This window comes from Grammomys surdaster, unplaced genomic scaffold (assembly GCF_004785775.1).
Source record: "Grammomys surdaster isolate TR1022 unplaced genomic scaffold, NIH_TR_1.0 237, whole genome shotgun sequence".
Classification (NCBI taxonomy): domain Eukaryota; kingdom Metazoa; phylum Chordata; class Mammalia; order Rodentia; family Muridae; genus Grammomys; species Grammomys surdaster.
Genome location: NW_021604682.1, coordinates 2361063 through 2375810, shown reverse-complemented (window position 1 = coordinate 2375810; position 14748 = coordinate 2361063). Strand labels below are relative to the sequence as shown.

The window sequence follows — 14748 nt, the reverse complement described above, 5'->3', positions numbered from 1 at the left end:
CCAAATCTTCCTAGCCTCAGATTTCTTGCTGTGTCCAATATACACTGACAATGTTTATTAAATGTTTGCTAAGCAAGAAAGCATGGGAATATGCATTGTCTGCCTACACTGGACAGACGAGATCCGCAGAGAACAGAACCAAGAAGCATTCATTAAATTCATTAATCCCTTAAAGCATTTGTTGCTCACTCTTTCTGTTTGTTTGTTTGTTTGTTTTATTTTGTTTTGTTTTTTGAGACAAGATTTCTCTGTGCCCTGGCTATCCTGGAACTGCCTCTGTAGACCAGGCTGGCCTTGAACTCACAGAGATCACCTGCCTCTGCTTCCCAAGTGCTGGGATTAAAGACTTGTGCCACCCCCGAACCCCTGGCTTGTTCATTTATTTTTGCCTAGGACATTAGAGGGACTATTTGTAGCACATGATTCCTTTCCTTGTATGTGTGTGATGATGTTATTGTAATTACTATTATTTTGCTGGTGGTACTGAGACCCAAACTCAGGATCTCCTGTATGTTAGGCACAGTTATATAATGTGCTACAGTTATGTACCACAGTTATATATAACTAGGCTAACATGACAATTAGGATGTCACAAGGTAACAGGAACTTTTCAGGGCCACCATCGTCATAGGGGACTGAAGTAACCTATGCAGTCCCTCGCTGATCGAAAAGTCATTGTGTCCACCTGCCTCTAGGTTGTCAAGTGAAGCAGGCAGGATGAAGAGGAAATCCAGGAAGCTGCCATTGCATTGGTGACTTCTGCATCTCTTTGGAAGGAGGCACAGAGGGCCGTCTTTGAGGTTTGGAACTGGAGCTTGAAGAAGACTTGTTTTTCATTTTCTTCCCCCTGTGCTGTGATTTCAAACCCATGATTTCTCACCCCACAAACCCATTTCCTTTGGATCCAGTTTAACAACTTAAAGTTCTCACCAGAGGAAGAGAGATGAAGTTTCCAGCCCGAGGGATAGCCGAGAAAGAAGAAGCCTAGAGCCCTTAGGATAGGTCTGTCTCCATGCTAGTAAGGAGGGGGACCCAGGACTGTGTGTTGGAGCCAGGATGAGTGGCCACAAACCTTCCTCTTCGAAGCTGGGGGTGAGGAAAGCAGAGCTGAGACTCTTCAGAGGAGTGAACTCAAGTACGACAGCGGTTCTCAACCTGTGGATCCTGGCTCCTACATCAGGTCTCCTGCAGATCAGCCCTTTACATTACGATAACAGTAGCATAAATAACAGTTGGTTGGGCTCAGCACAACATGAGGAACTGTATTGAAGGGACACAACATGAGGAAGGTTGAGAACCACGGAACTACAGGGACTGAGAGCTGTATGCATCGTGAGACACCTGAGTAAATTTGAGGCTCATTTTCTGGGTTCTGTTCCTTCCTGGGCTATGGCTCCATTAAGTACCTGTCACTTCCTTTTTGTCTTTTTTTGTTCGTCTGTTCGTTTGTTTTATATTATTTTATTGTTAGCTTTGATATCAGCAAGTGGGTTGCTCTTCAGGAAAATGTATTTTCTTAACTGGCTCTGAAGATTCAGAGAGACATCGGTAGGTTTAGAGTCTGGAGGGGTCCCCTTTTTGGACTTATAAATAGTAACTTCTTGTGGATGTGTGGCCAAGAGGGACACTTATTATCCGGGACTTTTTTTTTTTTAAAGATTTATTTATTTGTTATATATGAATACACTGTAGCTGTCTTCAGACACACCAGAAGAGGGCATCAGATCTCATTACAGATGGTTGTGAGCCACCATGTGGTTGCTGGGATTTGAACTCAGGACCTCTGGAAGTGCAGTCAGTGCTCTTAACCACTGAGCCATCTCTCCAGCCCATATCCGTGACTTTAATAGTGCTAATGCCACTTGTAGGGGGTCCACACTCACAGCTAGTCACACCTCTGAGAGGTTAGGATTTCAGTCTTTCAAATGGTAGTGGTGGAGGGACACACATATTCATCTGCAGTATCCCAGACTCCTCGAAACCAAAGCCTTGCCCGGAGCGAGCATAGAGTTGGAACTCCTGAATTCAGGCAGCATAAGGAATGAGGATTTACAATGTGGAATAACAGGATGGCAGAGAGAGATCTTACAGGTGGCAACCATAAAAAGAGATTCGGGAAAATAGATCAGAAAGATGCAAAACCACCCAGCCAAAAGACAGGTGGCCTGGAGGTTGGAGCAGCCTGGCCCAACTCCCCTCAGGCACAAGAGAATGAGTGTCTGCAGAGAGCTGAGAATTCTCAAGTGCAGTCGTAGTGCAGGAGGTGAGGGTAACCCTGAACTCAGAATTCTGGGAGGAAGGGGGGGATTAGAACAATGGCTGGTCCTGAATGACAGCAGACAGCTACAGGGTGTGATAGAGATGCCCACCAGGCAGCCTGGCTTGCTGTGCCTTCCATCTTCCTGGACTGAGTCCACAGGATGCTCTGGAAGGGCAGCCTGACTCCCAAGACCATAACCTTTGGGAAACCGACACACAAAGCCTTTCTCATTTTTTTCTCCCTGTGTCGTCTCCAGAAGTCCTAAGTGTGTAGCTCCTGGGAAGATGTGAGACTGTTCTCACCAGGAAAGATTTCCTAGGAACTAGACCCACAGAGCCCACCCCCTACCCCACTAGGAAGACTCTCTGAGGCATCACCATGAGGGGAGGCCAGGTGTGGGCACAGCAGCTATTTCTAATCCACCAGAGGAAAAGGAACTTTGACTACTTGAAAAGCAGGCTGATTGTCAGGGGTGGAACCCAGCTCACAGCTGTCATAGAAGCTCTTGGCAGGGGGTGGAGACAGGGGGCTCGGACTGACAGGGCTGTGATTTTTGAAAGAAATGTCTTTAAGAGAGTGACTTAAAGTAGGAGAGAAATATTATTATTAGGTAATGCCTGTCAGGTTATTTTTTTTTGATGTGTTCTTGGTATTTCATAATCACTTTGCCTTTAGATGGTAAGCCCTTCCTGGCCCTGGGTTATGAACTATGCCCCCAGGGGTTTCACCCCAGCCTTGGACATGCAATGGGCATCCGGAGGTATTTGCTGCCTGACCCTTGGTCTCTGTAATAGAAAGTAAATAATGCTCTAGCAGTTAGTGACAGACCACAAAGGTGGGTAAACATTTACACTTGCACCCTTGCAAACCCACCCAGTACCCACCCAGCACCGGGCATGAAACTATATAAGAATAAATCTCAGGGCGGACTACCTGAAACTCAGCTTCCTGAGGGATGAATGGATACAGAGCCTCACTTTTTCTAGTCGTTCCTGGGCTCCATTCAGCCTATCTCCTGAGCCCCCTAGCCCTTCTCTGTTAGTACAGGCTGGCCCAAACTCTCGGATCCACACAGCCCTCTGATCCTGGTTCAAAAACATTTTTTAGAGCCAATTCTTTCCTGTCTGTGCTGGCCATTGGAACTTCAGTCTTTGCCCTGATCCTCTGTAACTCCAAACCCCCAGCCTGTTGATTTGGAATACTGCCTGCCTTTGCCAGACCTAGTCAGACCTCCTCCTCCGTGTTGGATCCTGCCAGTTTAGTATCTGTGAAATGTCCGTTCACGTGCCAACCTCACGGCTCTGCAGTCTCTGGGTCGTGTACTGGCAGCTTTCCAAATGAGATGCCGTACAATTCTTTTTAATCTGATAAACAACTACAAAGAGGTAGGGGGACTTTTCTTTTCAGCGTAGGGTCTGACCCAGGGCTCCACACATAGTCTGTTCCCCCCCCCCCGCCCCCCGCCGCCACACACACACACAGTGGCGGGGTTTCAGTATATCGGAGTCTTTGAAATATCTTTCTCTTCTCTGCTGTCTTTCAGGAATCTCGATCTGCCCAGAGAGGCTTTAAAAACCGCCTCGGAAAGAAACTTTGAACTGAAGGGATACGCCTTTGGGGCAGCCAAGGAGCAGCAGAGATGCCCCCAGATCGTGCGCGTGGGGCTCGTTCAGAACAGAATCCCACTCTCCACTTCCGCCCCTGTGGCAGAACAGGTACAGTCTTTTTTTCTTTTTTCTTTTTTTCTTTTTTAAACAATACACACATCAATGGGGCTCTGGCTTGTCCCAGTGTGCAGTCACTGGCTGGCTGAACGGTAGCCCAGGTACCTGAAGGGCATCTGGGTCCTTCATCTCTGCCCTCTCTTCTTCCTTCCTGTCTTGTCAGCCCTTGCTCATCCTCCCACCCACCCTTCAGGTTCTTCTGCTACTCCCGATCTGAAACTGTCATTTACCAACTGAGAAAGTGCCCCACTGATAGCTCAAAGCTCTCTCCAAAGGAGGCATCTAGGCAAAAGGTCACCACCTGCCAACATGCACTGACTCGGTATCATACCTGTGTTTTTCTGCTTGTCATAAAACCGGGAGCTCACTATGCCCTCGAGTGTTTACTAATGTGGGGCTCTGATGTTTGCTAAGAGTTAACACAGGTTGTGCGAATGCGGTAGACAATTCCTTTATCGTAGAGTTAATCAGCGTGGTCACATCTTACAGTTCTCTGAAAGACTTCGTCACAGATGTGGGTGGTGTATTGATACAGCTCTTCACAGCTGTACAGTTTTCCTGGAACTTCGATGGCGTTGTCTATAGAGGTACACCTCAGCACACTTGATGAATCTTAAGCGTTTTGCAGGAAACCTCAGGTCGCTTGGATTCCAGGCCAGACTGGTCCTATGCTTCTATATACATGAAAGAAGAGTAAAAAGAAAACACACACACACACACTCACACACACACATGATCATGTGTGTGCTGGTAGTTACTGGAGAAACAGCCCAGAGAACTCAGCCTGCTAGGCGAGTACTATTGGACTGAGTCCTATCCCCAATCCTGTTAAAAGATGACAGGGACAAGGAAGCGAGTTATTGACAGAGCATTCGCGTGGTATATGTGAGTCTATGGGTTTGATCCCAATGCAGGCACACACACTACACACAAACATACACACACACAAACATACAGACACAAACAGACACACATACACACACACACACACATACACACACACAGACACACACACAGACACACACACGCTCCCAGTGTGACTCTCAGCTCACTTTTCTCCCTGGACTTGTTGCCCGTGAACAAATCTGCCATCTACATTGTCAGGCTACAGGGACAGGGACAGTCTCACCCCCACTGTACTTAGAAGGATGCTTTGCGTGTTGATGGTGCTGAGCAAACCTAGGTTCCTAGGCCTCTTGGGAAGAAACTGTGAGCCTAAGAACGAACGAACGTGCTCTTCACTGTTTCAGCCTGGCTCAGCCCCCACCCCCAGCTTTTATCTTATTTTATATTTTATTTATTTTGAACAAACAGGTCTGATTGTCCTCTGGAAGCCAGTCCCTGTGCTGAGCACACAAATGACAAGAAGCCTGCAGGGTCCTCTGAGTGACAGACAACAGGGAAACCATAGTATCACATTAGGGACAGTACTGCTATTGGGGTGTTTACAAACAGCTGAGAGCATTTCTAGAGGGGCGAGGTGGGATGGGGCGACACCTTCTAGAATATTAGAGAGCAGAAGGCGACACACAGACTCCTGATCCAGAACACATCCCAGCACATTGAAGGTTTAAACCAGCCAGAAAGCCAGCTCTTACAGGACAGCGGAAGTGGTCTCGGAAGACTAAAACCCTGAAAGCAGGATGGCTGGGGAGTGGGTGTGTGCCTGTACATGGACACACACTGCCCTGCATACTGGAAGTACAGCCATACTCGTTCACACTGTTCAGCAACACCATGAGAAAGGTGTTTATCCCAGGAGGGTAGGAAATAGTACGAAGGATAAAGAGTGGGGCGGGGCTCAAGTCCGTATCTGCGGGAGCCCAGAGCTGCTTTTCTTCCATCTATCTGCAGGTTTTCACCTGATGGCTATAAAAAACACTAAACCGCCCCTTCCTCCTCCTTTTTCCTCTCCCCAACTTTTTTTTTTTTTTTTACACATGGTCAGGTGGGAGTTTCGCCTTTCCATCTGCACCGGGGTGCGTAGTAGTAAGTATATTCTAATACTTGCTTTTTAAATTGCCAGGTCTCTGCCCTCCACAAACGCATAGAGGAAATTGCTGAGGTAGCGGCAATGTGTGGCGTCAACATCATCTGTTTTCAGGAAGCGTGGAGTGAGTCTCTGTCATGATTCTTTCTCAGCCTCCTGGAATCCACTATGTATTCTCTCCAGAGTATCTGCTGCCTGGGGTTTTGTTTTTCTTTTAATCTTCTTTCTTTCTTCTATCAAAATTTGTTTTTGTTTTTTTGTTTTTTGTTTGTTTGTTTTTTGAGACAGGGTTTCTCTTTGTAGCCCTGTCTGTCCTGGAACTCGCTCGGTAGACCAAGCTGGTCTCAGTTTCACAGAGGTCCACCTGCCTCTGCCTGCCTCCCTAGTGCTGGGATTAAAGGCGTGTGCTGCCACCTCCACCACCACTGGACATCAAAATGTTTTAAAGACAATAGCTGGCTAAGTACCTTGGCTAGCCTGGAACTTGCAACAATCCCCCTGCCTCTGCCTCTCAAGTACTGAAATTACAAGCCCCTGCCAGGATGGCTGGCCTAGACAATGTATCTTACAACGCCAGAAACCAAGGAGCCTGTGTCTCCCTATCCTTCACTTCTCTCTACCATGTGGACCCAGGTAAGATCAGCAGTAGCCAGGAGTGAGCCTTGTTTCGTTTGGCACTGAAAAGTCAAACCCTGGGCCTTGCACATGGTGAGTATTACCCTCCCCACTAAACATCACACACACCCCTTTCTCTGGCTGCCCTCCTTGGAGAAAACTGAGTTTTCTGTTGTAAACATTATTGTTTTCTGTTTTATACATTGTTGGTACCACGGATCTTTTCTTCATATTATTTGTTATGTTTTAACTATCAGGGCCATAAAACGAGTCCCTGGTCTGATAGCAAAAATAGTAAGTCAGTGTTCTCTGCCTGGTGGTGGTGGGGCGCTCACCTTTAATCCCAGCACTCGGGAGACAGAGGCAGGCAGATCTCTGTGAGTTCGAGGGCAGCCTGCTCTACAGAACAAGTTGCAGGATAGCCAGGGCTACACAGAGAATCTCTGTTTCAAAAAAACAAAACAAAACAAAACCAAAGTAAGTGTTCTCCAAGGGACAATGCTTTGAATACACAGTGGATTCTTTCAGAATTTTCTTTCTTTCTTTCTTTCTTTTTTTTCTGTAGCTGCTTCTTTTTTTTTAATGTGCACTTTATTTAAGATTGATTGATTTATATGAGTACACTGTAGCTGTCCTCAGACACACCAAAAGAGGGCATTGGAGCCCATTACAGATGGTTGTGAGCCACCATGTGGTTGCTGGGAATTGAACTCAGGACCTCTGGAAGAACAGTCCGTGCTCTTAACCGCTGAGCCGTCTCTCCGGCCCCTGTAGCTGCTTTTTTTTTTTTTAAGGTTCTGCTATTTTATTTTATTTTATTTTATTTTAATTTTATTTATTTATTTTTTGAGACAGGGTTTCTCTGTGTAGTCCTGGCTGTCCTGGAACTCACTCTGTAGACCAGGCTGGCCTCGAACTCAGAAATCCGCCTGCCTCTGCCTCCCAAGTGCTGGGATTATAGGCGTGCGCCACCACCACCCAGCCTGTAGCTCCTTCTTAAGCTACAGCTTTTCAGACATGTATTTGTGATGTGTATGTATATGTACATACATCCTGTGGAGGTCAGAGGACAACCTGTAGGAATCGGCTCTGTCCCTTCAGCCTGTGGGACCTGCAGGTTGAACTTAGGCTGCCAGGCAATCTCTTTTGTCCACAGAGTCATCTTGCAGGTCTCTTGATTTTTCAGTGTTCCGTCTTCTGTGAATCTTCACCACAACAAACAGAACCATCCTCCTCACGCACGCACACCTTCCCCAGCCTAGCCCCACTCAGCCCCTGCCAAGCCATGTTCCTGAATCCCTGTTTTCCCTACAATTTGCTTTGTCTTCTAATACAAGCTCTGTCCTAGACTTTCGATCAGTGTCTTAATTCTCTTAACCTGTAGAGACACATTAAGCAGTCTACAAGAGTCCATTTCAGAGAGAATCCACCAGGCTTCCGATTGCTTTGGTCTGAATTAGTTGCTCCTCTCTGCTGGCCACTCAGAGAGAGCGGAGGAGGGGCCATCTCAGAGAGAATCCACTAGGCTTCCGATTGCTTTGGTCTACCCGGGGATCTTCATTCTGAAGAAACATCCCCTTTCTCTTCTCTCTCCTTCAACTGGTAAAACAGAGTTCCCTGAGATGGAATGTGTTCGAGGTTAGCCTCTCGATACCGCTGTGTATGAAAATTTGTGTCTACAACTTATGTGGTAGTTTGCATAAACATCAAAGTCTAGGTTAGAAATTGTTTCTCTTCAGAAGTTTGAATTGTTTCTTCCACCTCTAGTGTTGAGTGCTTTTTGAAGACCCATTTATTATCTTTGATTTGTTTGTTCTTACTCGGGAAGGTTGTAGGTCTTTTGGTTCTGCTAACATCGCTATGATTTTGTGAGGTTCTTCCGTTGTGTGTACCTTACTCTAAATGCTTACAGGAGTCTTTCAGTATAGATTACTTAGATCTTCCTATGTTTTCTTTACATTCTTTTATTCTTTGCCAAAAACAAACAAACAAACAAACAAACAAAAATCAAATTTGGAATCTTAAAGAATTTTGTTTTGTTTTGTTTGTTGAAACAGAGTCTCTCTTTGTAACTCAAGCTGTCCAGAAACTTTGTAGACCAGGCTGGGCCTCAAAATCACAGAAGGTCCACTTGCCTCTGCCTCCTCAGTGCTGGAATTAAAGACATGCTCCACCACGCCAGCTAGTTTAGTGTTTTAAATGAACTTTATTCTAGAATCAAGCTTTGCGTCTTCCCATAGAAGAAAGTGTTGAGATGAGAAGCAGAAACATTTGGTTTTGGGGACAGGTCTGTGTGAAGTGGAAACAAAGGAGGAAGGGCAGGCGAAGCAACCATTTCATCAAGGCAAAACAGTGACTGAGTGAGTAGCATCAGGATGCTTCTGCATGCTTCTGGTTTTGGAGAGGCTTGAAGCAGAGGGAATGATACTGAAATTGGTCTTCTGGGAAAATTGACTGCCATCTCTTTCCAAAACAAGGTGCTAAGCAACAAAGTTGCTACATGGTATCCAACTTTAGTTTGGGTGACACCATTTTGAGGGTTAGCCTGATCGGCTGGGCCTAGACCAAAACAACGCCGTCTTACAATTTTTATTAACATTTCTCTGTCCCATCCATATCCTTACTTCCTGATACTCCGTTGGAATCTGTCTGTAGCCTAGTTCCAGAATTTTCCCTTTTCTTTCTACTTTTCTATGTTGTCCTTTTTTACTCTTCACCCTGTACACCTTATATTTCTTCTTACCCCACTTTCTCATCCTTAATATAGACCTGCATTCAAGCAAGTCTTACTAGGGACCCCATGAGGGAGTCACTATTATGCTGTCTCGAAGTCTCTTCTGCCAAAGAAAACGAGTCGGTTACTCTTAAATCTAGCCTCAGGCAAGTTCATAGAAGGACAGAAACCAGCCACATTCTCTGCTAAAATATCCCAGGTTCACCAGTTGTTGGTATTGTTCTCCTCTAACACCTCTCGAGCTGAGCCCACGTCCATGGTCCATGGTCCATGTTGCTCTCAGCTCTGACTGCCAAGTTCCTACTGAGATAGCTCGTTAAGCTCACAGTCATTTATTTAGTCCAAAGATTCAAATCCTTCCACATTCCTTCAAAAAAAAAAAAAAAAGGCATCTGTAGGTAATTCCTCTAGGCTCCGCCCAACACCTACCTAGCAACAGTTTGCTTAGGCACGAGCTGACCTGCCAGAGTAAGGACTGCTCGCTCATTCTCTCTTTCTTTCACTCTCTCTCTCTCTCTTGCTCACTCGCTCTCATGCTCTCTCTCTTGCTCTCTCTCTTTCTCTCTTGCTCACTTGTTCTCTCGCTCTCTTGCTCTGTCTCACTCTCTTGCGCTCTCTCTCTCTCTCTCTCTCTCTCTCTCTCTCTCTCTCTCTCTCTCTCTCTTTCCCCTTGGCCCACTTGCTGAGATGCTTCCTCCCCTCCTGCCCCATTATACCACAGCAGCCCACTCCTAGTACCAACCACTATATTAATTTTTCCCCACCACTCTAATAAGCACCATGACCAAAAGCAACTTTGAGAGGGAAGGATTTATTACATCTTCTAAGTTAGAGTCCATCCTGGAGGAAAGCCAGGGCAGGAACCTGGAGACAGGAACTGAAGCAGAGACCATGAAGGAATCCTTACTGGCTTGCTCTCCATGACTTGTTCTCATACAATTCATAACTGCCTGCCCAGGACTCTCCTGTGGGCTGGGTCCTCCCATATCCATCATTAATCAAGATAATGTCTACACAGACTTCCCTACAGGCAATCTGATGGAGAGGCATTTTCTCAATTAAGGTTCTTCTCGACAGATAAACTCTAGCTTGTGTTAATTGACAAAGGTCCAACCAAGACAATAGCTGAGCCTGAAGTTCAAGTTTGCTAGTTTTTTCTGGCCAGTAAGCTTCAAGAATCTGCTTGTCTCCATCTCTACCTTTCCAATACACCCAGTTTTTTTATGCGGGTCCTAGGAATCCAAACTCAGGTTTTCATGCTTGCATGACATGCACTTTACCCATGAGCCACCACTTTACCCATAAGCCACCATGTTACCCATGAGCCACCATGTTACCCATGAGCCATTGCTTTACCCATGAGTCACCATGTTACCCATGAGCCATCATGTTACCCATGAGCCACTATGTTACCCATGAGCCACCACTTTACCCATGAGCTATCTCCCCAGCCTTCATTCTTTCCTTTCCATTGTCATATTCTGAGTTTATGGGAGTTCTTTTACTCTGGAAGTCCTTGTTCCATCATACCTTGGTCTTGTCTCATATGTGGACTCACTTCTCTCACCTCCAATGTTAACACTTTGTCCCCTTGCATGCTCCTTACTTACTCTAAGCCACCCCCTCTTTCATACATCAGCCTATGTTTTAAAGATTGAGGATTAAAGAATTGATACTCAACTACAAGTGTCTTGGGGAGGCTTCTCCTCTGAGTGCTATTTAGGATGCTCTGGCATAGGTAATTCCAACATTCCTAATCTCCTGATTATTTCCAGCAGACTGGTCAGGTTCTCTAGAAAAAGAGTCTACCCTCCTGTCAAGACAAGAAAGAGGACAAAGGTCATGATGGCCATTATAGTATTTCTCCCTATTCTTGCTACATTTATGTTTTTCCTCTTCTTTGGCTCTTGTCTGCAGCTTCTATTAGATTATAAGCTCCATGATGCCATTGCTTACAAGTCGTTGGTTTTTTGGTTTTTGGTTTTTTGCCCCCCTTCCTTTCCTTATCTATAATGGCTGCAATAACTGATGTACAGAAAACACTAAGACATCTGGTAGATGATGTAACCAACTCTTTGGTTTGTTTCCAGAACTCATGCTCAGCCATCAGTGCCTGGCCCAAGCGCTTTCTCCTTTGTGAGACCCTGGAGACCCCACTCCTACCCAGGGCAATTTTAGTACTTGGACCTCCTACATAGCATGGCCATCTGGGGTGATTTGAAGGAGAAATGCCCCCATAGGTTCAGTTATTTGAGTACTCGGTCCCCAGTTGTTGATGCTGTTTGGGGAGGCAAGGGAACAACCTTAGAATGCCAATGAGAAGATACAACCTTAATGGAGAAAGTAGGTCACTGGGAGATAGCTTTGAGCTATTACAGCCTAGCCCCACTTCCTCTTCTTCCTTTTCCTTCTTCTCTTCTTCCTCTCTCTCTTCCCTTTCTCTCTCTCTCTCTCTCTCTCTCTCTCTCTCTCTCTCTCTCTCTCTCCTGTTTCTATGTGTGGTTGAGATCAGAGATGTCATCTCTAAGCTTCCTGTTCTTCTTGCCTACTGCCATGCCTCTCCTGCCCTTATAGACCCTCCCTCTGTAACTGTAAGACAAGATAAACTCCCTTGTAAGTTGCTTTTGGTCATGATATTTTCGTCACAGCAATAGCAAGGCAACTAATACACAGTCCAAGATCATAAGCTATCTGTTTCTCTGTGTAACCCAGGCTGGCCTAAACTCAGCATGAGTTAGCCTTACCCTCTGAGTCCTGGGATTTTAATTGCATAACACTCTGTCAGATATCAACGTGTTTTTCTCTAGGCCAGCAGTTCCTAAGAACAGAGTAATGTCTATCATGAGACCGACTCAGTGTTAGGTCTGAGAATGTGGGACCCCTTCCCCCTCCAGTTGAAGAAAAGTTACTGGGATTTTGCAGTCTCTGGCTTCCTCTGATCTCCATGCTGTATCTTCTTTTGGCAAATTTATTTGTGTTGGGATATTTATGTACACAGGAAAAGAAGCCTTTCAAAGGGAAACAGAAATTTGGAATCCTTAACAACTTGAAATGAAATCAGCATGGGAAATGTTGTTCTCTGGGGACACTTAAGTCACTTCTTAGATTCTGGAAGCTGAGAATTAATGGTCATTAGGGATTATTTTTGTTATCAGCAGCTCTTCTTGCTGGATTCCTTAAAATAGATTTTCTTGTCTGGACCGAAAGGACTTTAGGGAGTCTTGAACCTGGAACCAAGACTTCCTGGACTTTGTTGGCAACATCTTCTGCCAATAGATCAGGGTGGATGACAGTGTTATTGATATCATGCTAACCCTTAGGACCAGGCTTACTGAGACCAGGACGAATGTAAACTTGTGACTTCTCTTTCTCTGATGAGCAGGAAGGGGGATCACAGCGGCTTTGCAAGGTGTGAGAGTTGAGTTGCCTATTCTCTCATTGGCTGTTGCCATGATTCCTAAATAGGCCCCAAACTCCATACTGATGCTAGTCAAACACAACCAGATTACGTCATGAGGTGATGTGTTTCTTGAAAATAGATCGGTCTGGAACCAGAAGAGCACTAGTAAAAACATCTGGAAACATCTGTTCAGCTAGTCAATTCAAAACAAAAGGAGGTGGGTTCATACAAGACAGGGAGTGAAAGACTGCTGAATGGGTCAGTCAACATATGCATACCTCAAGAAAAACCAAACAAATAACAGCAATAATAAACCAGTGAGCCCAGGAGAAAACAACCAGGGTGATGGGCAGGGAGTGTGAGCAACGAAGAGAGGATGAACCCAGAAATCCCTGGAAATATGCAGCAGGATACCCCATATGACTAGTAGCGAAGAACATGTTTATCTCTGCAGTACTGAATCAGAATCTAACTAAGCCTTGAGTATGCTAGAGAGGTGCCCTACCAGGAGCTGCTTCCAGGTCAAGGAAAGCATGATGAGGTATCCATTTGCTTAGCACAGGGATAGATATAAAGATAACTGCTTTGCTACAGTATTTCACATATGCCCAGTGTGATGGTTTTTGTATATGCTTGGCCCAGAGAGCGGCACTATTAGAAGGTGTGGCCTAGTTGGAGTAGGTGTGTCAATGTGAGTGTAGGCTTTAAGACCCTCATCCTAGCTGCCTGGAAGCGAGTCTTCCACTAGCAGCCTTCAGATGAAGACGTAGAACTCTCAGCTCCTCCTGCACCATGCCTGCCTGGATGCTGTCATGTTCCCACCTAGATGATAATAGACTGAACCTCTGAACCTCTAAGCCAGCCCCAATTAAATGTTGTCCTTGTGAGAGTTGCTTTGGTCATGGTGTCTCTTCACAGCACTAAAACCCTAAGCCACCCAGGGTAGTATAACAACGTTATACATAGCTGAGAGCCCCAGAGTCCACTCCTAGTGTGATCCCTCTGACCCACTGTCTTAGTTAGGATTCCTGTTGCCATGAACAGACACCATGACCACAGCAACTCTTATAAAGGAAGACATGTCATTGGAGCTGGCTTACAGTTCAGAGATTCAGTCCATTACCATCATGGCGGGAAGAATGGCGACATGCAGGCAGACACGGTGCTGGAGGGGTAGCTGAGAGTTGTACATCTTGATCCTCAGGTAGCAGAAATGAACTGTGAACCTGGACTTAAGCCTGGGAGACCTCAAAGCTCACCCCCACACTGACACATTTCCCCCAACAAGGCCATACCTATTCCAAAAAGACCATACTTTCTATTGGTGCCACTCCCTGTGGGCCAAGCATTCAAGCACAGTCTATGGGGGGCCATTCCTATTCAAGCCACCACATCCGTGTACAGAGAAGTGCTGTTGTGAACACCACATGTATGGAAGTGACACACATTCTATACTGTTCCTATATGTGTTGGGAAGGAAGAAAATACGAACCAGTGACTTTAGGGTTAGGGACATGATTCAATGATACAGCACTCTCCAAAATGCATAAGGCTCCGGGTTTAAGCCTTAGCACTGAAAACTCTGGTGGTATAGCTAGAGTGGTTGAGTTTGAATTCAGTACAACATACATGAACATTTCTGAAAAAGCCTCCCTGTCCCCAGAGAAAAAAAGATCCCAGTAGTGACTTGCTCTGGGCTAAGGATACCCACCAGGGGTCATGTGATTCATTCCTAACCTTTTTCTCTCTCCCTCTTTCTCCCTCTTTTCTCCCTCTCCCTCCCCGCGCCCCCCCCCCCCCCAACAGATATGCCCTTTGCTTTTTGTACACGAGAGAAACTTCCTTGGACAGAATTTGCTGAGTCAGCAGAGGACGGGCTCACCACCAGGTTCTGTCAGAAGGTGAGGTTAACTGTGCTCCGGGGTGGTGACTGGCAAACCCATACAGATTGCAGAGCACAGCCACAGCTGTCTGATGTGCCTCTTCAGCGTGGAAAATATTTACCAGATAAGATTAGATAGGACT

The 14748-nt window shown here is 45.8% G+C and overlaps 1 protein-coding gene across 1 annotated transcript in view; it reads left to right on the top strand.

Annotated features, from left to right (window-relative positions):
* The window catches only part of Upb1 (beta-ureidopropionase 1), a 32322-nt gene that overhangs the window by 2102 nt on the left and 15472 nt on the right, over nt 1-14748 (top strand). Inside the window, exons 2-4 of the mRNA XM_028773961.1 lie at nt 3804-3975; nt 6011-6098; nt 14530-14624. Coding sequence (XP_028629794.1) covers nt 3804-3975; nt 6011-6098; nt 14530-14624 — 355 coding nt within the window. The remainder of the gene's footprint in view (nt 1-3803; nt 3976-6010; nt 6099-14529; nt 14625-14748) is intronic.